Consider the following 24750-nt stretch of genomic DNA (forward strand, 5'->3'; position numbering starts at 1 on the left):
TTCTGAACCCCTGCTGCTGACCTATATTGGCACCCAGTCTGGCAATGCTTCTATTTAAAATTCTCATCCTTGTGCTTCCATCCCTCCATGGCCTAGCGCCGCCCCCCACCCCGATCTCTCTAATCTCTGCATTCCCCCCGATTGTGCAACCCTGATTTTAATCACTCCACGTTGGGGGACATGCCTTCAGGTGCCAGGATCCTAAGCTCTGGAATTCCTTCCCTTTCATTTCAATCAAATCACCTCTTAAACTTCTAAATTTTAGGGAATACAATCCTAGTTGGTGTAATCTCTCCTCCTTTGGCCCTCCAAGTGAAGTATGCCTTTCCTAAGGTGCAGTGTCCAGTAAGGCTCACAGTCCTCCAGGGACGGTTCAACCAGGGCTTCATATAACTGAAGCATGACTCCCGCCTCCTTGTATACTAATCCTTTAGATGTAAAGACCAGCATTTCATTCGTCTTCCTGGTTATTTTCTGTACCTGTTCATGACATTTTAATGATCTGTGTACAAGGACCCCCAAATCTCTTTTGACCTTCACCGTTTCCAACTTTTCACCATTTAGAAAGTGCCCTTTTCTTTTGTTTTTAGGCCCAAGGTGGATGACCTCTCACTTTCCTACATTAAAGCCCTTTTGCTGCAGCTTGACCCATTTGATCTATCAATGTCGCTAATGTAATGTTTCCACCTACACAGCTTACAATGTTGTCTTGGTGTCATTTGCAGATTTGGATATGTGGTTTCCCATTCCATCATTAAGCCATTAATAAATGGGGAGAATAGTTGAGGCATCCCTGGGACACCACATCCTGCTAATGAGCAGCACAGTATAAGAGAATCCCCCCAGCTTCGATTCTGAGGCCTGTGCTGTGTTGGATGGTTATCAGTGCAGCAGCGGGGGGAGCTGCACCTTGGCTTGATGATCTTGATGAGGTGGAGGGAATGAGCAAGAGCCTGCTTTTCCATATCTCCAACCCCCTTCTTGTAAATGGCTGCATGTGTTGCTGGATTAGTACAGTTTTGGGCCTAGCTGTCACGCCCTCTGCAGTAAAATGGCTTTCTGAAACAGTCTGGGATAGCCGCATGGTTGGGATGCTGGAGGCACTTGTTCACCAAGAGTCTGTGGCTTCAGGAGAAAAAATTGGAGACACTTTCTCCAATCATTCCATTGAGTGATTTTATTTGCCGATCAGTACTTGTGATTTCTTGTATGGATTTTGAGGATGGACGATTTGGGATTAGGATTTGTTATTCTAATTTGCCAAACACACTAATTGATGGAAGCCATTATTTACTCTTGGCTTTGGGACCAGATTGAAAGTGGGAGTAATTATTCATCTGCTTTGTACTATCTCCCTCTGTAATTAATACTGCAGCTGCTGCTCTCTTGTTTGATTGCAATTATTTGTAGTGCTAATTAATGTATTGATTAAATGGCTGCCTTCAGGTTGCACCATTGTTCTCCATGCAATGAAACAATTAGATGCTATCCTCTCAATTTGGTAAAAAAAATGATTTTTTTCTTTCTCTGCAGTTGACTCTGGGATTATTTATATTTATTTGACTCCTGTGAAGGGTGAAGTTGTAATTTGGGCTCTCAGTGATGTCTCTTTACATCACAGCAAGTTACAGTCATGGTTGTTTACAAGATAAACACCAGGGACCAGTTACAGTTTCTCCCAAGGACTTGGACACAACCCAAGAATCAAATTGTACAACAGAGGAAGAGGCCATTTGGCCCGTTGTGCCTGTGCCAGCTCTATGAAAGAGCTATCCAATTAGTCCTACTCCCCGTGCTCTCTCTCCATAGCTTTTTCCAATAGCAATTTCCTTTTGGAAGTCACTATTGAATCTGTTTCCCACCACCTTTTTCAGGCAATGATTCCAGATTATCATAACTTGGGTTTAAAAAAAATAGAAATCCCCCCCCCCACCACCCCCCTACCAGTGTCTACTTTAAATGTGTGATCCTGCTTGTCTGTGGAAACACTTTCTCCTTATTTATTCTATCAAAATCCTCAAGTAATACAATTCCTGTCAAAATAGTTGGCCATTGTCATTTCCTCATTAATAAACAAAAACTCTGTAAGGATGTTCTTAATTAAGAACAATCTTTGACTTTTTTTTAAAAAAGACTTTATTTTAATAAAGGTGCCCCTTACAGAGATTAGAACAAAACCTTTTGGGAAATGTTATAATGCAACATCTGAGAAATAGAGTGGAGAATTTGGAATTAAGAGACAGAGCTGCACAAACACAGGAGCAGCTGGGGATCTCCACCTATAACTGCCTGTGGCTGAGTGGTAATACTGCGGGAAAACAGTCTTCCAGCAAGGCTGTAAATGAGGAAGGGGTGACATCAATCTGCTGCCCCGTCTTCTGCAACAGCTGGACCAGTGCCCATTGAGAAACAGCAAATTGGAACTTGACCCAACGTTCTCAGCTCCAAGGAGCAACTGTTTGGGAATAGAGGAACCAGGCAGGAGGGCCGAAAACAGATGCTGCTACTCAATCTTCTCTCTCTCTCTCTCTCTCCAAGGATTCAGTCCTGTGACTACTTCAAAAAGAAATATGCTGTGGATGAAGTTCACTACGCTCCTGATGTAAGTCTGTCTGTCTAATGGTGCCAAAAGCTTTTGAATTTTCTGTTCAGGGAGAAGGAGAAAAGCCTGAGTTAGAGGTGGGGAGGGGAGTTGTAGGAGATTAGCGATAGCACAAAGGGTGAGGCCATGGAGAGACTGAATCACAGAAATGAGGCTGCCTGTGGCACTGAGGAGACTGGAACCACTATAGGCCAGTGAGCACAGTGGTGACAATTGAATGGGACTTGGTGTGATTTAGAGGTTCAGCACAACTGAAGTTTACAGAGTGGAGGCTGGTCGATATTGGAATGGTTGAGTTTGGATGAATGTTTCAGCGGTGGGTGTACTGGGGAGGAGCACAGCGACAGGATGTTACAGGAACAGAGAGGCAGGTACAAGGGGAGCAAATCAGCGGAGGCATTAATGGAGTACAGAAAGTGCAGAGTGGAGCTTAAGAAAGCAATTAGGAGAGCAAAGAGGGGAAAAGAGGAAGCTCTGGCTGGTAAAGGTAGGGAAAATCCCAAGATATTCTATAAGTATATCAATGGGAAGGGGATAACCAGGGAAAGCGTAGGGTCCATTAGGGACCAAGGGGGCAATCTATGGGTGGAGCCAGAGGACATCGCTAGAGTGTTGAACGAATACTTCACATCCATCTTCACCCAAGAGAATGAGGATGAAGGTATCGAACTCGGGGAGAAAGACTGCGAATTGAGCAAATTGATATAGGGAGTGACAAGGTATTGGAGATGTTGGCAGGCTTAAAAGAGAACAAATCTCCAGGTCCGGATGATTTGTATCCCAGACTGCTGAGGGAGGCAAGGGAGGAGATCACAGGGGCTCTGACCCAAACCTTTAATTCCTCTCTGGCCATGGGGGAGGTGACAGAGGACTGGAGAACAGCTAATGTGGTTCCGCTATTTAAGAAGGGTTGTAGAGATAAGCCAGGGAACTACAGGCCAGTGAGTCTCATGTCAGTGGTAAGGAAACTATTGGAGAAAATTCTGAAGGAGAGAATCTATCACCACTTGGAGAGGCAAGGTTTGATCAGGGGTAGTCAACATGGCTTTGTCAGAGGGAGGTCATGCCTAACAAATTTGATTGAATGTTTTGAGGAGGTGACAAGGTGTGTAGATGAGGGTAGCGCAGTTGATGTGGTTTATATGGATTTCAGCAAAGCCTTTGACAAGGTCCCACATGGGAGACTTATAAAGAAGGCAAATGCACATGGGATACAGGGTAATTTGAGCAGGTGGATTCAAAATTGGCTTAATTGTAGGAGACAGAGGGTGATGACAAAAGGATGCTCCTGGAAGCCAGTGTCCAGTGGTGTGCCACAGGGATCTGTGCTCGGTCCCCTATTATTTGTCATTTATGTAAATGACATAGATGACTATGTGGGGGGTAGGATTAGTAAGTTTGCGGATGACACAAAGATTGGCCGGGTGGTTAACGGAGAGATTGAGTGTCTTGGGCTACAGGAAGATATAGACGGGATGGTCAAATGGGCAGATAAGTGGCAGATGGAATTTAACCCTGAAAAGTGTGAGGTGATACACTTTGGAAGGAGTAACTTGACAAGGAAGTATTCAATGAACGGCATGACACTAGGAAGTTCTGAGGAACAAAGGGACCTTGGCGTGAGTGTCCATAGATCTCTGAAGGCGGAGGGGCATGTTAGTGGGGTGGTGAAAAAGGCATTTGGGACATTTGCCTTTATCAGTTGAGACATAGATTACAAAAGTAGGGAGGTCATGTTGGAGTTGTATAGAACCTTGGTGAGGCCACAGCTGGAGTACTGTGTGCAGTTCTGGTTGCCACATTACAGGAAGGATGTGATTGCACTGGAGGGGATGCAGAGGAGATTCACCAGGATGTTGCCTGGGATGAAACATTTAAGTTATGAAGAGAGGTTGGATAAACCTGGATTGTTTTTATTGGAGCAGCGAAGACTGAGAGGTGACCTGATCGAGGTGTACAAGATTGAGGGGCATGGACAGGGTGGATAGGGAGCAGCTGTTCCCCTTGATTGAAGGGTCAGTCATGAGGGGACACAAGCTCAAGGTGAGGGAGGTTTAGGGGGGATGTGAGGAAAAGCTTTTTTATCCAGAGGGTGGTGACGGTCTGGAATGCACTGCCTGGGAGGGTGGTAGAGGCGGGTTGCCTCACATCCTTTAAAAAGTACCTGGATGAGCACTTGGCACGTCATAACATTCAAGGCTATGGGCCAAGTGCTGGTAAATGGGGTTAGGTAGGTAGGTCAGGTGTTTCTCACGTGTTGGTGCAGACTCGATGGGCCGAAGGGCCTCTTCTGCATTGTGATTCTGTGAATAGTAGTGGACTGTCTTTGTGAGGGAGAGGGTGGTGGATCAGAAACTGAACTTGGTGTTGAATAAGGATCCAGCCTGGGTAGGGATGGAGTTGGTGGAGAGAGCACGGTAATATTCCCCCATCCCGATGTTGAGCATCAATTGCGAAGTGGGCTTTTCAGGGTGGGGTATGGGGGAGGGCAGAGAGAAGGTGTAGCTTCATCTTTCTGTTCTTTCCCTTTCCCCATCACCCACTTCATTGCTGAGCTCATTGCAGCTGTGGGATGTTCTGGACAGTGCTTACCCGCCCGTTTCATCAGTGTTGTGGGGCAGGGAAGCGAGTCTTCGCTGTGTCAGAACCAGGCACCTCATCTGAGTTGGTTGCATCTTGAGCAATCAGAGCCGTTAACGGGAGGCGAGGGGAGGAAGAGATGGAGGACAGGTGTATGGCATTAATAATACTATAAATGAAAGGGATTTGATTCAGATTGCACAGAATGCAGCAGAGTAAGGATGGTTTAATTCAAAGAATCTTGATTTTCATATAGGTGCAATTGAAGCTAAGTTACTGATGTTTTATTCATCACTTGGAAACCTGGTGTTTGATTTTTGTCTGAATTATGTGGGAAGTAAAACATAAGAGTGAATAATTAATACAAAAGACAAAATACTGTGGATGTTGAACATTTGAAGTAGAAATGGAAAATGCTGGAAATACTCCAGTCTGGCAGCATCTGTGAGAGAGAAACACAGTTAACTATTCTGGTCATTGATAAAGAATGATCGAATAATTAATTCAGAAGGCCGAGGGCAGAGAGGTGGGAATGAGGTAGAGAATTTCAATAACAAGTGACTAGAAGCTTAGATTGAGTGAAGGATTCAGCAAAGTAGTTACCCAGTCAACGTTAGTTTTCCCCAGTGTGGTTGAGTGAGGGTGTTCCAGAGTGAAGTTGGGGGGCAGAGTGCAGGGGGCGGGGTAGGTGAGGAGACATGACAAGTGCAAGATGGAGGTGGGTGTTGGGGGTGGGGGGAGGGAGTGAAGACGAGTGTAAGGTGGGGTGGGTGGGGGGCTGAAGACGTGCAAGGTGGAGGGAATGGGTTGGGGAGTGTGGTGAAGACAGGTGCCATGAGGGAGAGGGAGGGACAGGTGCTGGAGGTTGTGCCATGGGTAGAGCAAGGGGAGGAGTTGAAATAGCAGCCAATCAGATTGCTTACTGTCTTCTATGTGGGGTTCCTATTCATTACTCCCCAGCGGGAGGGGGACCCTGACATCTCGGACTGGAGTTGTTTTAATAAACCTCTATTCACTCTTTACTCTTGATTAGTCTGAATGTAATCCACATTTTCCAGAGGCTGTGCTAAGTGCATTTTGCCTTTAGAGTAACTTAAAATCATTTTATTAAAATCCTGATAGAATAATCAAATCTCGGGTCTGATCTGACCAAGCCTGGATATAATTTAGGAATGAACACTCCAATAACCTGTTTGCTTTCCAAACTGCCTTACCATATCCTTGTCCACACTGGTAAATCAGCTGTTTGACTGTTTCATCATGTGGGGTGGCACCAGTTTATCATGGCTAGTGACTTGACAGTGTTCCTGATCGCTGACCTTTCTTCACTCCGTTTCTGTGTCTTCAGTTTGTAAAATCACATCAGAAAGACCTTGCATTTATTTAGCACCTTTCACAACCATAAGATGTGCCAAATACTTTACAGATGATCAAGTATTTTACAGTTGTTCTTGTAATTGAGAAAATCAATTTGTACACAGCAAGCTCCCACCAACAGGAATGAATTAAATTACTCAATCTGTTTTTCGTGATGTTGATTGAGGAATGATTGACCTGTGGAGACCGAGGAGAACCCCTCTGTCCTTCTTTGAAATAGTGCCATGGGATCACCTGAGAAAGCAGTTGGGGCCTCCATTTAACATCTCCTCCGACAGTGCAGCTACTGCCTATGTACTGCACTGAGAGCACAGCAAGACCAGTGAGGGATAAAAGAACGGCTGCAGCAGCTGGGCAGAGTGACATATGCTTTTGGGTGCAGGGTGAGGCTAAAATACTTGTACCACTGTTTACTAAGGAAGAGAAACCGGCCAAATATTAGTAGGATAACGGATGGGGTGAAAATTGATAGGTAGGATGTACTGGAAAGGCTGGCTATGCCTAGAGTGGATAAGTTGCGTGGTCTGGATGGCTTGCATCCCTGGTTGCAAAAGGAATTAAGGGTGGAGATTATGGAAGAGTTTGTCATAATCATCCAATCCTCCCTAGACAGGAGAGCTGCCAGAGGATCAGCAAACATGACACCCTTATGCAAGAAAGGCTGTAAGGACAGACCCAGCAATTACAGGCGGTCAGTTTAACGTTAGTAATGGGTAAGAGTTTAGAGACAATAATGAGGGGAAAAATATCAACGGGAGCTTGGAGAGGTTTGAATTAATTAAGAACCAGCACAAATTTGTAAAAGGTAAATGGGGCATGACTAGTCTAATTGAATTTTTTGATGAAGTAACAGAGAAGGTTGATGAAGGGAATGAGGTGGATGTTGTCTCTATAGATTTTAAGAAAGCATTTGACAAAGTACCATGTAAAAGGCTGGTTAACAAAATTGAGGATTATAGAATAGGAGGGTCAGTATCCACTTTTATAAAAATTTGTCTTAAGGACAGATAACAGTGATTTATGGTAAATGGTTGTTTATCAGACTTGGAAGATGGTACACAATTGTGCTCCTCAAAGGTCTGTGCTAGGACCACTGCTTTTTTTGATATATACCCATGACTTGGATATTGGAATAGAGAGTAAAACTTCAAAATTTGCTGATGATACCAAACTTGGATCAGTGGCAAACAATGAGGATAATATTGATCGACTGCAACAGGGCTTAGACTATCAGAATGGGTAGATGAGTGGCAGATGGAATTTAAAACAGAAGTGTGAGGTGAAGCATTTTGGCAGAAGGGAGGGAAGGGGCAATAGACTTAGTTGCACAATTCTGAAGAATGTGTAGGGACAGAGGGACCTGAGGGGTTCATATGCACTGATCTTTGAAGGTGACAGTATATACTGAGAGTGATTAGCAAAGCATATGGGAACCTGGGCTTCATAAATAGAGGTATTGAGCACAATAGCAGGGAAGTTATGCTGAACCTTTATAAAGCTCTGGTTAGGCTGCCACTAGAGTATTTCATCCAGTTCTAATTACCACACTTTAGGAAGGATGTGAGGGTGCTTGAGAGGGGGGCAGAGGAGAGGTTCCAGGGATGAGGGATTTTAGCTACAAGGTTAGGTTGGAGAAGCTGGGGTTGTCCTCCTTGGAGCAAAGGAGATTGAGGGGAGATTTGATAGAGTTGGACAAGATGATGACAGGTTTGGATAAGGTAGATAAAGAAAAACTGTTCCCATTGGCTGATGGTACAAGGACTAAGGGGGTCACAGATCTAAGATTTTGGGCAAGAGATGCAGGGGGATGTAAGGAAGAACTTTCTTATGCAGCGAGTGGTAAAGACCTGGAACTCTCTGCCCACGAGAGATAATGAATGATTTCAAAAGGAAATTGGATGGCCACTTGAATAAAGTAAACTTGAAGGGCTACGGGGGAATAAGAGTGGGGGAGGGACTGGATTGCAGTACAGGCATCCAGCATGGACTCGATGGACCAAATGGCCGTATAATGGTCAGTCTGGACTATGCGCTCGGGTCTGGAGTGAGATTTGAACCTCTGCCTCAAAGATGAGAGTACTACCCACTGAACCATAGCTACCCTCTAAATTACCTTAGAACAGCACAATACTGAAATTCTAAAATAAAGATGCAAAAAATGCTGGAAACACTCAACAGGAATGTTTCAGTTCGATGATCCTTTATCAGAAGTGGAAAATTTTAAAGATGTAACTGGTTTTAAGCAAGTACAGATGTAGGAAGAAGGGAAAGAACAAACGGGGAAGGTCTGTGATAGGGTGGAAGCATAGAGGCTAGGAGCAGGAGTAGGCCATTCGGCCCTTCGAGCCTGCTCTGCCATTCATTATGATCTTGGCTGATCCTCTATCTCAAAGTCATATTCCCGCTTTCTCTCCATGCCCCTAATATCCAAAAAATTATCAATTTCTTTCTTGAATATACTCCCAGTGACCTGGCCTCCACATCCTTCTGTGGTAGAGAATTCCACAGGTTGACCACCCTCTGAGTGAAGAAATTTTTCCTCATCTCAGTCCTAAACGGCCTGCCCCATATCCTGAGACTGTGGTCCCTGGTTCTCGACTCCCCAACCTGGGGAAACATCCTCCCTGCATCCAGTCTGTCCAGACCTGTTAGAATTTTATACGTTTCAATCAGATCCCCTCTCATTCTTCTAAACTCTAGTGAATACAGGCCCAGTCGAACCAATCCCTCCTCATACGACAGTCCTGCCATCCCCGGTATCAGCCCAGTGAGCCTTCGCTGCACTCCCTCTATGGCAAGTATATCCTGTCTTAGGTAGGGAGACCAAAACTGCACACAGTACTCCAGGTGTGGTCTCACCAAAGCCCTGGGCAGGAGAGATTAAATTGCAGAAAGGATGATGGTGCAAGACAAAAGGAGATGGTAATGGGACAAGAAAAGATAGGTCTTGAGGAGGTGTAGATGGGGATAGCAGAATCATGAACACCTGCTGCCTGAAAAAATGGGGGCAGAGGTTATGATCTGAAATGAGTGAACTCTGATTGTAAAGTGCCTAATCAAAAGGTGAAATGCCATTCTTCTTGTATCCAATGAACATCATTAGAAAAGAGTCAGAGGCTGTGAACTGAATGGGAACGGATTGTCAAATTTGTTACGATCCTCCTAGAGATAGATAATTTTTATAGAGATATGAACTTCTCAGTGATGGATGGAGAGTCGCACCACAAGATTTCATGTTTTAAGATTTTTACTGTAACAATCAAACTAAAATCAACAGAACTGAACAGTAGGCAATTAATACACTGACCCACAGAAAAGGTCCCTTTCTGAATTAACTAACTAACACAACTGAAAACCTGTTTATTCACTATGCAGTTATGTAACCTTATAGATAAAGTTCCAAACTCCTACTTTCTAACAGGATCCCTTCTCTCTGCCACACTAGGGCGAGTCTTCCATTCTCCTTCTAAAAGTCCCTTCACTTAATGTCCTGAGTTCCAACAAAAGGACTTCCAGCAGCAAGGCACCCTCTGGCAACTCCTTGGTTTTATCTCATCGACATTCACAGCACAGAAGGAGGCCATTTAGCCCATTGTATCTGTGCTGGTGAACAAAGATCTGACTACACTAATCCCATTTTCCAGTGCTTGGCCCATAGCCCTGGAGGCTATGGCAACGCAAGTGAATATCTAAATACTTCTTAAATGTTACGAGAGCTTCTGACTCAACCACCCTTTCAGGCCATGAGTTCCAGACTCTCACCAGCCTCTGGGTGAAAAATTTCTCCTCAACTCCCCTCTTAGCCTTCTACCTCTTACCTTAAATCTATGCCCCCTGGTTATTGACCCCTCTACTAATGGAAAAAGTGCCATTCTATCCACCCTATTTATGCACCTCATAATCTTATACACCTCTATCAGATAAATCTCCTCTGCACCCTCTCCAGTATAATCACTCCCTCCCTATAATGCGGCGACCAGAACTGCATGCAGTGCTCCAGTTGTGGCCTAACCAGTGTTTTATACAGTTCCAGCATAACCTCCCTGCTCTTGTATTCTATGCCTGCACCTGCCATGCTACCTTCAGGGATCTGTGGATATGCACACCAAGGTCTCTCTGATCTTCAGTACTATCCATCGTCTGACCATTCATAGCGTAATCTCTTGCCTTGTTAGCCCTCCCCAAGTGCATTACCTCACACTTTTCCGGGTTGAATTCCATTTGCCACTGCTCTCCCTACCTGACCAGACCATTGACATCCTCCTGCAGTTTACAGCTATCCCCCTCACTATTTACCACCCTACCAATTTTTATGTCATCTGTGAACTTCTTGATCATACCCCCTATATTTAAGTCCAAATCATTTATGTACACCACAGACAGCAAGGGCCCCAACACTGAGCCCTCCGGAACCCGACTGGAAACAGACTTCCAATCACAGAAACATCCCTCTATATCACCCTCTGCTTCCTGCCTCTCAGCCAATTTTGGATTCAACATGCCACTTTGCCTTGGATCCCATGGGCTCTTACTTTCTTGACCGGTCTACCATGAGGGACCTTATCAAGAGCCTTGCTAAAGTCCATGTAGACCACACATCAAATGCATTACCCTCATCAACATTCCTGATTACCTCATCAAAAAATGTGATCAAATTGGTCAAACATGACCTTCCCTTAACAAATCCATGCTGACTATCCCTGATTAATCTGTGTCTCTCCAAGTGCAGGTATATTCTGTCCGTTCCTCTTTTAATAATGGGACAACGTTAGCAGTCCTCCAGTCCTCTGGCACCTCACCTGTGGCCAGAGAGGATTTGAAAATTACTGCCAGGGCCCCTGATATCTCTTCCCTTTCCTCCCTCAACACCCTGGGATACATTCCATCCGGGCCTGCAGATTTATCCACTTTTAAGGCCGCTAAACCCACTAGTACCTCCTCTCTCTCTTTCTCTCTAATATTTCACAGTCCTCCACCCTGATGTCTATATCTGCGTTGTCCTTTTCCATTGTGAAAACTGACGCAAAACTATTCATTGAGGACTGTACCCACATCTTCTGGGTCCACACACAGATTACCTCTATGGTCCCTAATTGGCCCTACTCTTTCCCTAGTTATTCTCTTGCTCTTTATATATTTAAAAAACCACTTTGGTGAAAAGAATAAAGGAAAACTCAATGCTTTCTCATGCATTCTCTTAGCTTTCCTAATTTCATTTTTAAGTTCCCCTCTGCACTTTTCATGCTCTTTGGTATCTGCCATAAGCTTCTCATTTTTAGTTCTTAGTCCTAACCTTCATGTCCTAACCTTGACATCCAGGGTTCTCTGGACTTGGTCCCTCCATTTGTCTTTACAGGAACATGTTTGTCCTGTGCTCTCGCTAGTAAATCTCTACAAATCTTGTTTCTTCAAACAGGGACTGCATTCTCACCAGCATTCTGCTTTGGTGGTTAATGCAGAAACAGTCTTTCCCTCTGCTTGGCACAGCAATAGCTGTTTTTGGTCTTCTGAGTCTGAGAGCCGATGTCCACCAAAATTGGCTGCCCCTCAAGCTGGGAAAACTAGCACTTGAGTTTGAGTTTCGATCTGGGCCTTGGTCTCAATGACAATCAAATCACATGGACCTGCCTCAGGGCAAAGTTCAAATGACACCATCCCCCAATTCAGAATGTTCCGTTTTACCTTCCATTAAAGGAGATGGTTTGAAAGATAACAGTTTTATAAAGCTTCATATTCAAAACACCTCCCCCACCCCAAACATTTGAAAAAGAAATTATCGTAGTAATGATTTTTCTACAACACCAAAATGACAGGTTAAATAGTCTAAATTACCTTCCTAGAAGGGCATTAGGGATCTGGTTGAATGTTTTTCCATATCTCACTTAATGATGCTCATTGTTAGTTGGTAAAAACTTGCTGCATTTTCCAAACATTTATGCAGTGTCTCTATAATATTTTTAAAATTTGGTGCTTTAGAACTCCCAGGAACCATGAAGGTGTGTAAGAGTTTTAAATTTCTAACCCAAGACCTTCTAACCCACTAGACATGTTCCAGAATCAGATTAAACCTTTCATGATAGTACACTACTGACAGATGGTGTACAGTCTTCAGTGAAGTGAACGTATGTGATTCTGCATCAAAGAACTTCATTCTGGGGAGGTCTCCAGAGGAATTGAGTTAAATATCAAATCATGAGCCCTGGATTAGTGGAAGTTCAGTGCCTCACTGTTTTTTTCTTAAAAACAAACAAATGTCTGTGTTTCTTTTTATTATTGAACCGTGTGTTTTCTTTGGTTCCTTTGTCCCTTTCCTCCACAAATTAAATAACTGTTCGGCAGGCTGAACTCTCTGGTGAACTGTTGTTTGAGACTGGGGCCTGGGGCCTTGCAATGTCGTCTGCTGTCCTGGGCCTCTGTGACCATGCTGCAGCCCCTGCCATGCAGCTTTAACCATTTACATGCCTTCCGGACCTGTTATTTCTCTCACTCTGCCTCCTTTTGCCTTGCGCTATTGTTGTCACTCCTACCATTTAATCATCTCCACTTATCCACCGAATCACTTGACAGCTCATTCTATTTCTTTTCAATAGCAACTTGCATTTATAAAATGCCTTTAGCTTAGTAAAAATGTCCCCAGACTCTTCAGTTATGCCACAAACACAAGAAATAGGAACAGGAGTAGTTCTTGCAGCCTCTTTCTGTCTGAAAGCAAAATAAGTGTGTTAACAGCAGAATATGGCTCTGTGCTGTCTGAAAGCAGAAAGCATGGAGAACAAGATAAAGGCTGGTATTTGGAGGAAACAGTCAAAATGGAAGACAGCTCAGCATCTGAAGTTGTTGAATTCCGTGTTCAGTGAACTTGAATTCACTTACAGGAGGAAATCCTTCATCCTTACCTGGTCTGGCCTACATATGGCTCCAGACCCACAGCAACGTGGTTGACTCTTAAATGCCCTCTGAAATGGCCTAGTAAGCCACTCGGTTGTATCAAACCACTAAAAAGTCACATAAAAGGAATGAATCCCATGGTCACATAGCATCGATTTCGGAACTGGAAACGACAGTGGCAAACTCAGCCCTGTCGACCTGGCAGAATCCTTCGTACTAACATCTGGGGGCTAGTGCCAAAATTGGGAGAGCTGTCTCACAGACTAGTCAAGCAACAGCCTGACATAGTCATCCTCATGGAATCATACCTCACAGATAATGTCCCAGACTCCTCCATCACCACCCCTGGGTATGTCCTGTCCCAACAGCAGGACAGACCCAGCAGAGGTGGCAGCACAGTGATATACAGTCGGGAGGGAGTTGCCCTGGGAGGAGTCAACAGCAACTCTGGCCTGCATGAACTCTCTCAGCATCAGGTCAAACATGGGCAAGGAAACCTCCTGCTGATCACCACATACTGCCACACTCCACGCGCTGCCACACACACACACACCCCCCCCAAACTAATGAAATAGCACTTGTCCATGTTGAACACCATGTGAAGGAAGAACTGAGGGTGACATGGGCACAGAATGTACTCTGGGTGGGGGACTTCAATGTCCATCACCTAGAGTGGCTCGGTAGCACCACTACAGGCCAAGCTGGCCGAATCCTAAATGACGTAGCTGCTAACCTGGGTCTGCGGCAGGTACTGAGAGAACCAACAAGAGGGAGAAACATACTTGACCTCATCATCACCAACTTGCCTGCTGCAGATGCATCTGTCCATGACAGTATTGGTAGGAGTGACCACTATCCAGTACTTGTGGCGAGGTACCCTCAATCATGTTTGCAGCATTTACTCAGCAATAACCTGCTCACTGATCCTCAGTTTGGGTTTCGCAAGGGCCACTAAACTCCTGACCTCATTACAGTCTTGGTCCAAACTTGGACAAAAGAGCTGAACTCCAGAGGTGAGGTGAAAGTGACTGCCCTTGATATCAAGGCAGCATTTGACCAAGTGTAGCATCAAGGAGCCCCCAGCAAAATTGGAGTCAATGGGAATCCGGGGGGGGAAACTCTCCACTGGTTGGAGTCATACCTAGCACAAAGGAAGACGGTTGTGGTTGTTGGAGGTCAGTCATCTCAGCTCCAGGACATCACTGCAGGAGTTCCTCAGGGTAGTGTCCTGGGCTCAGCCATCTTCAGCTGCTTCATCAATGACCTTCCTTCCAACATAAGGTCAGACGTGGGGATGTTTGTACAATGTTCAGCACCATTCGTGACTCCTCAGATACTGAAGCGGTCTGTTTTCAAATGCAGCAAGACCTGGACAACATTCAGGCTCAAGCTGATAAGTGCCAAGTAGTATTGTCATCACACAAGTGCCAGGCCTTGGCCATCTCCAACAAGAGAGAATCCAATCAACACCCCTTGACAGTCAATGATATTACCATCACTGAATCCCCCACTGTCGACCAGGAACTGAACTAGACAAGCCATATAAGCACTATGGCTACAAGAGTAGGTTAGAGCCTGGGAATTCTGTGGCGTGTAACTCACCTCCTGATTCCCCAGAGCCTGTCCACCATCTACAAGGCACGAGTCAGGAGTGTGATGGAATACTCTCCACCTCCCTGGATGAATGCAGTTCCTATAACACTCAAGAAGCTCGAGACCGCCCGGGTCAAAGCAGCCCGCTTGATTGGCACCCCATCTACCAACTTCAGCATTCACTCCCTCCACTACAGATGCACAGTAGCAGCAGTGTGTACCATCTACAAGATGCACTGCAGGAATTCACCAAAACTCCTTGAAACCCAGGACCACTACCACCTAGAAGGACAAGGGCAGCAGATAGATGGGAACACCACCACCTGCAAGTTCCCCTCCAAGTCACTCACCATCCTGACTTGGAAATATATCACTGTTCCTTCACTGTTGCTGGTCAAAATCCTGGAACTCCCTCCCCAACAGCACTGTGCATGTACCTACACCACATGGACTGCAGCGGTTCAAGAAGGCAGCTCACCACCGCCTTCCCAAGGGCAAATAGGGATGTGCAATGAATGCTGGCCCAGCCAGTGAAGCCCACATCCCATGAAAAAAACAAAAGAAAGAGTTTATGTTGGGGTGAAAGGCAGGAGGCTGGACAGGAGAACTTGAAATAGTGAAGTCATGTTACATTTCTAGGTTTTATTGAAAGGTCAGTGACCTGAAACTTTAACCACTTTCTTTTTTCTACAGGCCCTCCCTGACTTGCTGAGTCTTTTTAGCATCCTCTGTTTCAGATTTCCATCAACTGCAGTACTTCTTATTGTTCCTTTGTTCTGATGTTCTTTTTAATGATTTGCCTTTCTCTAATAAGATGTTTACAAGTATAAGACTCTAGGTACCTTTATAAATCGCTGTCTTCGATTCCACAATTAACCCTTGCCATCTAGGATTATTTTGTGTTAATTCTGATTCTACTTTTTCAAAATATTAATGCTCAAAATACTCAATGCTACAGGGGGGATGTGATGCTATTACTTTGTTTGTTATAGATTAACTCCTTGTCCAATATCGATTGCTCCCGGGTGTACGGTGGGTGGGAGTTCATGGTGGTTTGTTCTCTTATCAGGTTCCTGGTTTGTTAGAATGTGCCAGTATTGTATAAAACCTTCTGTACTGGTTGATTCTTAAACTGAGTTTGGGTTAAATAACATTGGAATTATGTTGATAATTTACTAGGAGGTGGTGCGGGGCCTGGAGTGAGCTTTTGAGCCTTTTGGGGTTAACAGTGAGAGTGGGGAAGGGCGGTGATGGGGTCTGCCTCTCTCTGCTGCATGCATACTCTCTCTCTGGCACGTGTGTGCTCTCTTCCTCACTCTTTCTGGTGGCCGCTTTGCATGCACCTTCCCGCTCATGCTCTCTGGCACATGTGGACCCTCTAGGCTCCTCCCAACCCAGCCCAATTCTGTTTCTTGGCCCTCCCCTGCTGTACTCCCCCTAGTGATGGCTAGCAGACCTGACAAGCTCTTCACTTTTGCTCATGGAAATGAGGAATCAGAGGTAATTTTCTCCTCCAGCTGCTGACGAAATGCATTATAAATGACCTAGTCATTCGCATATAAATATCACTGACCTTGCAGATCACATGCTCTCTTCCCCAGTATCTTGAGAGGTTTTTTTAGCTTTTTGACAATGAAGAAGTTTCTAAGGTGCTGACTTTGGAGCCTGCTCATCGCTCCCGTGTGTAAATGCCTACTCTGGGTATCTTAGGACTTGTGTGGTTTAACTGGCTTTCTACATGATTTAAGGTCTGTTTCTTAGGTTCGGATCAATCCATGAGGAAATCAATTCCAGTGCAGACTGGGGTGTGACAAGATGTAAGCTGATTCTTGACTGTGCCCTAGTTTGTGTTGCTGTAATCTGCTCCTCTGACACACCGTGCACATTAGCGATGATTAATTGACGAAGTAGTGGTCGGTTGTCTTTAAGTGCAGTTCAGTGGAGCTGACATAGTGTGATATCTTTTGTTTCATGTCTAACATTTGTTGCTTAGTCCTTTTCCCCTGAAATAAAAAGTAAAATAGCACCGATGCTACAAGGGAAATGGTGAAAGCAGCCAGCAGAACGGGTAACACCTGTCAGATACCGAATCCTTCCCGAGAGCTGGGAATACAGATTGATAACATGTATAGAGAATAACCAGAGAGAGCGTAGGAGTGAGTTGGAGCTGGGACACTCAAGGCAATTTTCACACTCAAGATAGTGGAAACCTGAAACACACTTTCCCCAAAAGAGGCAGTGGATACTGGGGCTGATTGAAATGGACGAGATTGAAATGAATGCATTTCTGTTGGATAAGGATATTAAGGTGGCTAAATAGAATTGAAGTACAGATCTAATTCAATGGGGGGGAAAGGTTCAAGGGTCTAAATGACCTCCTAATCCTATGAGGGAAAATGGGGAATTAACAATGAACACGAATGCACGCACATGAAGATGGTGAATAAAGTGTTTAGGTGCAGAACAGGACATGATTACAAGTGATATGCACATGAGAGCAAAGGAGGGACAATGAGAGAAAACAAAGAAATGCAAGATAGTGTAGCATAGCTGAAGGTGGGCAAGAGGGATGCAGAATGGGACCTTTGTAAAGCTGACAGAATGGAATATTGATGGAAGGAAGGATATAATAGACCAGCACTCTGTGTTCAAAGCACCCTGACGCATGTTATTCCAATGGGGGAGTTCTCACCCCAGCCCATTCCCCTTCAAACCTTGGAGTGAGTGAATAATGAAGTGGAAACCTGACTTCAGAGCGGACCATAGTGGAACAAACCCCTTCTCATTCATTCCCACTGTCACATGAAATAATTCTATGCTAAACTCCTAATGTTATTACACTGGCACCATTCTCCAAGGAGGAGGGAAGATTATTTTTCTACATTTCATTGACGCAATTTTCCATTAGAGTACCTCGGAAAGCTGCTGTATCAGCTCTCCCTACTATTAAAGATAATCAGTTACCTACCTCTTGTCTCAGCAGCAACTCAGAATCATAGAATTGTTACAGGAGAAGAGGAAGCCCATTCGGCCTATCGAGTCTGCACTGGCTGTCTGAAGGAGCATTTACTTAATTCCACTCCCTGCATTCTCCCTGTAACCCTGTGTGTTCTTTCAGAAAATAATCCAATTCCCTTTTGAATACCTCGATTGAACGTGCTTCCACCACACACATTGCATTCCAGGTCCCAACCAGTCATTGCGTGAAAAAGTTTTTTTTCTCATACCTCTCTAAAAATTTCTTTCTGCCAATTATCTTAAATCTGTGCCCTCTTGTTCTCGATCCTTCCACCAATAGCAACAGTTTCTCCCTATCTACTCTTCCTAGACCCCAAATGATTATGTATACCCTCATCAAATCTCCTCTCAGCCTTCTCTTTGAGGAAAACAGTCCTAACTTCTCCAATCTATCTACAGAATTGAAGTTCCTCATTCCTGAAACCATTCTTGTGAATCTTTTCTGCAGCTTCTCTAATGCCTTTACATCTTCTTAAAGTAGTGTGAGTGCCATAACTGGACACAATACTCCAGTTGAGCTGCACCAGTATTTTATACAAGTTTGACATAACCCCCTTACTTTATACTCTCTGCCCCTATTAATAAAGCCCAGGATACTGTATGCTTTATAAACTGCTCTCTCAACCTGTCGTGTCACCTTCAATGATTTATGCACTTATACACCCTGTTCCCTCTGTTCCTGTACCCCCTCTTAGAGTTATGCCTCCTAGTTTGTGTTGTCTCTCCACATACTTCTTACCAAAATGAATCACTTCACACTTCTCTGCATTAAATTTCATCTGCCATTGTTCACCCGTTTCGCCAACTTGCCTTGTCTTGAAGTTCTATGCTTTCCTCCTCATGGTTCACAATACTTCAAAGTTTCATATCATCCAAAAAATTTAACATTTGGCTGAATGCCCCTTCCTGTTCCTAAGCAGTTGGAACAATGTCATCATGGCTCAGTAGGTAGCACTCTCGTCTCTGAGTCAGAAGGTTCTGGATTTAAATCACAATTTATAGAGAGTTGAGCACTAAAACCCAGGCTGATAACCCAGCGCAGCATTGATGGACGTATGAGATGTTAACTTGAGGCCTCTTTTGCTGTCTCAGGTGGACGTAAAGATCCTTTGTTTTATTTATTCACGGGCTGTGGGCGTCGCTGGCTGGGCCAGCATTCATTGCCCATCCCCAGTAGCCCTTGAGAAGGTGGTGGTGAGCTGCCCTCTTGAACCGTTGCAGTCCATGTGGTGTAGGTACATCCACAGTGCTGTTAGGGAGGGAGTTCCAGGATTTTGACCCAGTGACAGTGAAGGAACGGCCGATATATTTCCAAGTCGGGATGGTGAGTGACTTGGAGGGGAACTTCCAGGTGGTGGTGTTCCCATTTATCTGCTGCCCTTGTCCTTCTAGATGGTAGTGGCTGTGGGTTTGGAAGGTGCTGTCTAAGAAGCTCTGGTGAGTTCCTGCTGTGCATCTTGTAGATGGTACACACTGCTGCTACTGTGCGTCAGTGGTGGAGGGAGTGAATGTTTGTGGATGTGGTGCCAATCAAACAGGCTGCTTTGTCCTGGATGGTGTCAAGCTTCTTGAGTGTTGTGGGAGCTGCACTCATCCAGGCAAATGGAGAATATTCCATCACACTCCTGACTTGTGCCTTGTAGATAGCGGACAGGTTTTGGGGAGTCAGGAAGTGAGTTACTTGCCACAGGATTCCTAGCCTCTGACCTACTCTTGTAGCCACAGTATTTATAGGGCTAGTCTAGTTCAGTTTCTGGTTAATAGTAACTCTCAGGATGTTGATAGTGGGGGATTCAGCGATGTTAATGCCATTGAATGTCAAGGTACTATGACACTATAGAAACATAGAAAATAGGAGCAGGAGTAGGCTATTCGGCCCTTTGAGCCTGCTCTGTCATTCAATATGATCATGGCTGGCCCTCTGTCTCCATACTCCCACTCTCTCCCCATACCCCTTGACTCCTTTAGTATCTAGAACTCTATTTCCTTCTTAAATATATTCAGTTTATATATATTTAAATATATTCTACTTCAAAGATGAGCAAGTTAGTTATCCCCAGTGTCCTTGGCCAATATTTATTCCTCAATGAACATTAAAAAAATTTATCTTGTCATTATCACGTTGCTGTTTGTGGCTATTGACTGCTGTGTTTCTATATTACAGTAGTGACCGCATTTTCAAAGTACTTAATTGACTGTAAAGTGCATTGGACATTCCTATATAAATGCAAGTCTGTGTTTTCTTTATAGCTGCTGGATATATTCAGAAGTTCTACCTCGGCCAGTTTTTAATGCTGAGAGTAACGGGGGAGTGCTTTGTCTTTACAGGTGGCTGAGGTGCTGAAGAAGATGCAGCCAGATGTGCTCCTTACCCTGGTATGTACCTGTGCAGTGTGACTAGCGGGAAATGGGTCAGCCAAGGAGTTAGTGTGGATCATGGTCGAGCTTGAGGTCGTGTAGTTTGTGTTTGGTTAAGGTCCCTGGGAGTTAGTGAGTAGCTTCACTTGTGCCCTGGTGATGTGGCTATGGACTGAACTGCCCGATAGATGCTAGTCCTATGGCCCTTCATCAACAGATGATCAGATCCAATGAGGGAATCATAGTTGTGAACGTACAAATACAATAGATGGTCTTGATCAGGGTGGCATCATTGTCATCAATCTGCCATTTTATAAATGGGCCTGATGATTGTGAATGTTGATCCTGTTAATGACTTTATAACAAAGAGCTTGCAGAGGGAGCTTGTTCCTTTTAAGTGTAGCTGGGATCATCACCCCTGCCTGAAAGAAGACACCTCATGTAGTTACTGAAGAACTGAGGCTGATGGGCTTGATCATTTTACTGATGTTGTGTAAAGCAGCTGCAGGTAGTTTGTATGCTGGGCTACTGGCTGAGTAAATCTTTGCTAATTATGCAAAATGCCACAAATTTTATGGACCCTGGAGTGCTTTCCTTTTTTTTTATCTCCATGAAAACTACAAACCATGGCCTTGACTATCCACTCTCCCTCCCTCCCTCCCTCCCTCCTTACTCTGCTTCCTATGATCACTGTGAACTTAGGATGTATTCAGTAAATGTGGAGGTAAACGGTTATTTGTTATAATTTCAGCGTGGCATGAACACAGATAGTGGGCACACCACTCGAGAAGCCTCCTTTATTGGAATCAGTCAGTAAGTGCTCTTTTATAACCTTTGCTCTTTCACTATATTGGTAAGGCTCCTAATGTATAATTGAACGATTAAAGCTAATTACTTAACTGCATATTCAGGGCACACTGCTTGTTTACAAACTCTTGCAGATTGACTCCTTTTCCACTCAGGAGCTAGCTAGTTGCCCGATTGAGACAATAATACAATTCCTACTGGTGTTAAGGGCACTTCTCCAAATCTTCGCAATATAACAGATCAAAACAGAGGCTTGCGATTTTAATGATCAGACATGATGGTTGTGTGGGTGTGGAAGGTTGAAGATAAAAATGCAGGTATCCGTTTCACTTGAGATAGTACACCCTGACTCCTGATGGTTGTGGGTTCAATCCTCACTTCAGATTTGAGCACATAGTGAGGGAGTGCTGCTTTGACAGTGGTGCTATTTTTAAAGAAGGTCCAGAAGAACATTAAAGAAGCCACTATTCGAAGTGCACAAAGTTCAAAAACAGATGAACTATTTCATTGAGGGATCTCGCTGTGCAAACTTGACATTTCCCTACATAAGTGACAACAATTCATGCTTAATTTGTGGGATATTTGGAACGTTAAAAGGCATGATAAATGCATGTTGTTAGTCTTTAAACGTTATGTTTAGTTGGCTTATTGTAGGAGTTGTTATCACGTCCCTTTTTACAGACATGTTCTTTATAATCAATCCAAATGTTCAGATATTGTACAGGCTATAAAAAATCATCCTGTTAATTGCTTGTTAGCCTTGGAACTTGGACGCTTGTTTACAATATCCATCTCCTTTGAAAAATTTTGGAATTTATGAAGCTACAAGGGGAGGTGGGGAAGACTGTGGAACCATAAGAGAGTTTAGTTAATAAGGGATATGCTTGCATTGGAAGCAGTTCAGAGAAGCTTCACTCAGCTGATTCCTGGGATGCAGGGGTTTGCCTTATGAGGATAGGCTGAGTAGGTTGGGCCTATACCCATTAGAGTTTAGAAGAATGAGAGGTGATCTTATTGAGACATACAAGATTCTGAGGGGGTTTGACAGGGTAGATGCTGAGAGGATGTTTCCCCTCGTGAGGGAACCTAGAGTTAGGGGGCACAGTTTAAAGATAAGGGGTCTTCCATTTAAGATGGTGAGGAGGAGGAATTTCTTCTCTTAGAGGATCATTAGTCTTTGGAATTCTCTTCCTCAGCCAGCAGTAGAGGCTGGGTCATTGGCTGTATTCAAGGTGGAGTTCGACAATTTTGATTGACAAGGGAGTCGAGGGTTATGGGGAGGGCTAGACAGAAAAGTAGAATTAAAGCCATAATCAGATCAGCTGTGATCTTATTGAATGGCTGATCAGGCCTACTCCTGCTCCTAATTCTTTTGATTTTATCTTAGGAAATGTTTGAGATGGGGCTTTACCCTCTTTTTTTCCATGAGGAATTAGCCATTCAGCCCCTTGAGTCTAATTCGCTATTCAGATGGATCATTACTGATCTGTGTCTCAATTCCATATACCATCTTGGTTCTGTAACCTTTGTCTAACAAAAACCCATTAAGCTCAGTTTTGAAATTTTCAGTTGGAACTCAGCCTCAAACAACCTTAAACTTTTGAGGGAGATAATCATTTAAAACATCTTAATTGAACCCTTACTCTTCAATACTCAAGGGAATATAAGCTTATTCTGTGCAACCTGTCATCATAATTTACCCCTTTTGGTTATGGTATTATTCTGGAGAATTTACCCTGCAGCCCCTCAAAATCCAAATGTCCTTCCTGAGGCAGATGGTCCCAAAATGTTCAGATTGGGCTTTGTTTTGTAGGAATAGATTTATAATTTGGTGGGGGAACAGTAGCATAATGGTAATGTTACTGGATGAGTAACCAGAATCCTGGACTAGTCCTCCAGAGACAAGAGTTCAAATCCCACCCCCCACAGCTGAGGGAATTTAAATTCAATTAATTAATAAATCTGGAATAAAATGCTAATCTCATTAATAATGATCATGAAATGAGCAGATTTTCAAAAAAAAGTCCATATAGTTCACTAATGTACTTCAGGGGATAAAATTTTCCATCCTTACTCAGTCTGGTCTACACGTGACTCTAGACCCACAACAATGTGGTTGACCCTTAACTGCCCTCTGAAATAGCCTAGCAAGCCACTCAGCTGTATCAAACCGCTGCAGAAAAGCCCAGCACTGTGGGTGTAGCTACACCTCAAGGACTATAGTGATGCAAGAGGGCAGCTCACTACCACCTCCTTGAGGGATATTGGCCTTGTCAGTGACACACATCCCAAGAACAAATTTTGAAAAAGTACAGGTTTGCTAACTCTCCAACTTGTGGAGATTTTAAGACAGTCGATTTTTGGTGCAGACCAGCATTTGCGTGCATGGGCTGTGAGTGAAGTGTTCACTGCGATAAGATGGGGATCAGCAGGGGCTGCATTGAATTGTATCTGTATTTATGGGGGTCTTGGAGTGTTTGGCAACTAGTGGTCTAGAGGGTGGAGCATCCATATTAGAAACCCCATAAGCTGCCCGTTGTTGAACATCAAAAAAGGAGGCACTGCTAGACCTGGTTCTTGGGAACAAGGTGGGTCAAGTAGATAAGTGACAGTGGGGGAACATTTAGGGGACTGTGATCATTGTATCATAAGGTTTAGGATGACGTTGGAAAATGACATTGGTTGATCCAGTGTAAGAATAATCGACTGGCAGAGAACGGACTTCAAAGGGGCAAGAACGGAGCTGGACCGGATAGATTGGGACCAAAGGTTGGCGGGAAAAACAGTAACTGAACAATGGGTTACCTTCAAAGAGGAGATGGCTTGGGCACAGTCAAGGTATGTTCCCTCAAAAGGGAAGGGCAGGACTAACAAATCCAGAGCTCCCTGGATGACAAAGGAGATAGAAATTAAAGAAGAAGTGTGCTTTCGACAGGTGTCAGGTAGCAAATACAATTGAGAACCAAGCTGAATGCAGAAGGTTCAGAAGGGATGTGAAAAAGCAAATATAGGAAGCAAGGAGGGATTAGGAAAAAAGACTGACAGCTAACATAAAAGGAAATCCCCATGTATTCTATAAGCATGTCAATAGTAATAGGGTGATAAAAGCAGGAGTAGGGCTGATTAGGGAGCAAAAAGAGGATTTACACAGATGCAAAAGGCATAGCTGAGGTGCTAAATGAATATGTTGCATCTGTCTTTACCTACGAGGTAGATGCTGCCCAGGCCATGGTGACAGAGCAGGAAACTCAGTCACTAGAAGGGTTTAAAATTGATAATGAGGAGGTATTGGATAAGCTGTCGGTATTTAAAGTTGATAAGGCACCGGGACTGGATGAGATGCATCCAAGAATATTGAAGGAAATGGGAGTGGAAATTGCAGAGGCACTGGCAATAATCTTTCAATGTTCCCTGGATTCGGGGGAGGTGCTGGAGGACTGGAAAATTGCAAACATTATGCTTTGTTCAAAAAAGGTGGGGAAACTTCTAGAAACAATAATTTGGGATAGAATTAATAGTCACATGAA

General features: G+C 44.1%; 1 protein-coding gene across 1 annotated transcript in view; it reads left to right on the plus strand.

Annotated features, from left to right (window-relative positions):
- pepd (peptidase D) overlaps positions 1-24750 on the plus strand; it is a 237520-nt gene that overhangs the window by 22836 nt on the left and 189934 nt on the right. Inside the window, exons 4-6 of the mRNA XM_041192615.1 lie at positions 2539-2602; positions 20387-20434; positions 21168-21229. Coding sequence (XP_041048549.1) covers positions 2539-2602; positions 20387-20434; positions 21168-21229 — 174 coding nt within the window. The remainder of the gene's footprint in view (positions 1-2538; positions 2603-20386; positions 20435-21167; positions 21230-24750) is intronic.

This window comes from Carcharodon carcharias, chromosome 7, assembly GCF_017639515.1.
Source record: "Carcharodon carcharias isolate sCarCar2 chromosome 7, sCarCar2.pri, whole genome shotgun sequence".
NCBI classification, from domain to species: Eukaryota; Metazoa; Chordata; class Chondrichthyes; order Lamniformes; family Lamnidae; genus Carcharodon; species Carcharodon carcharias.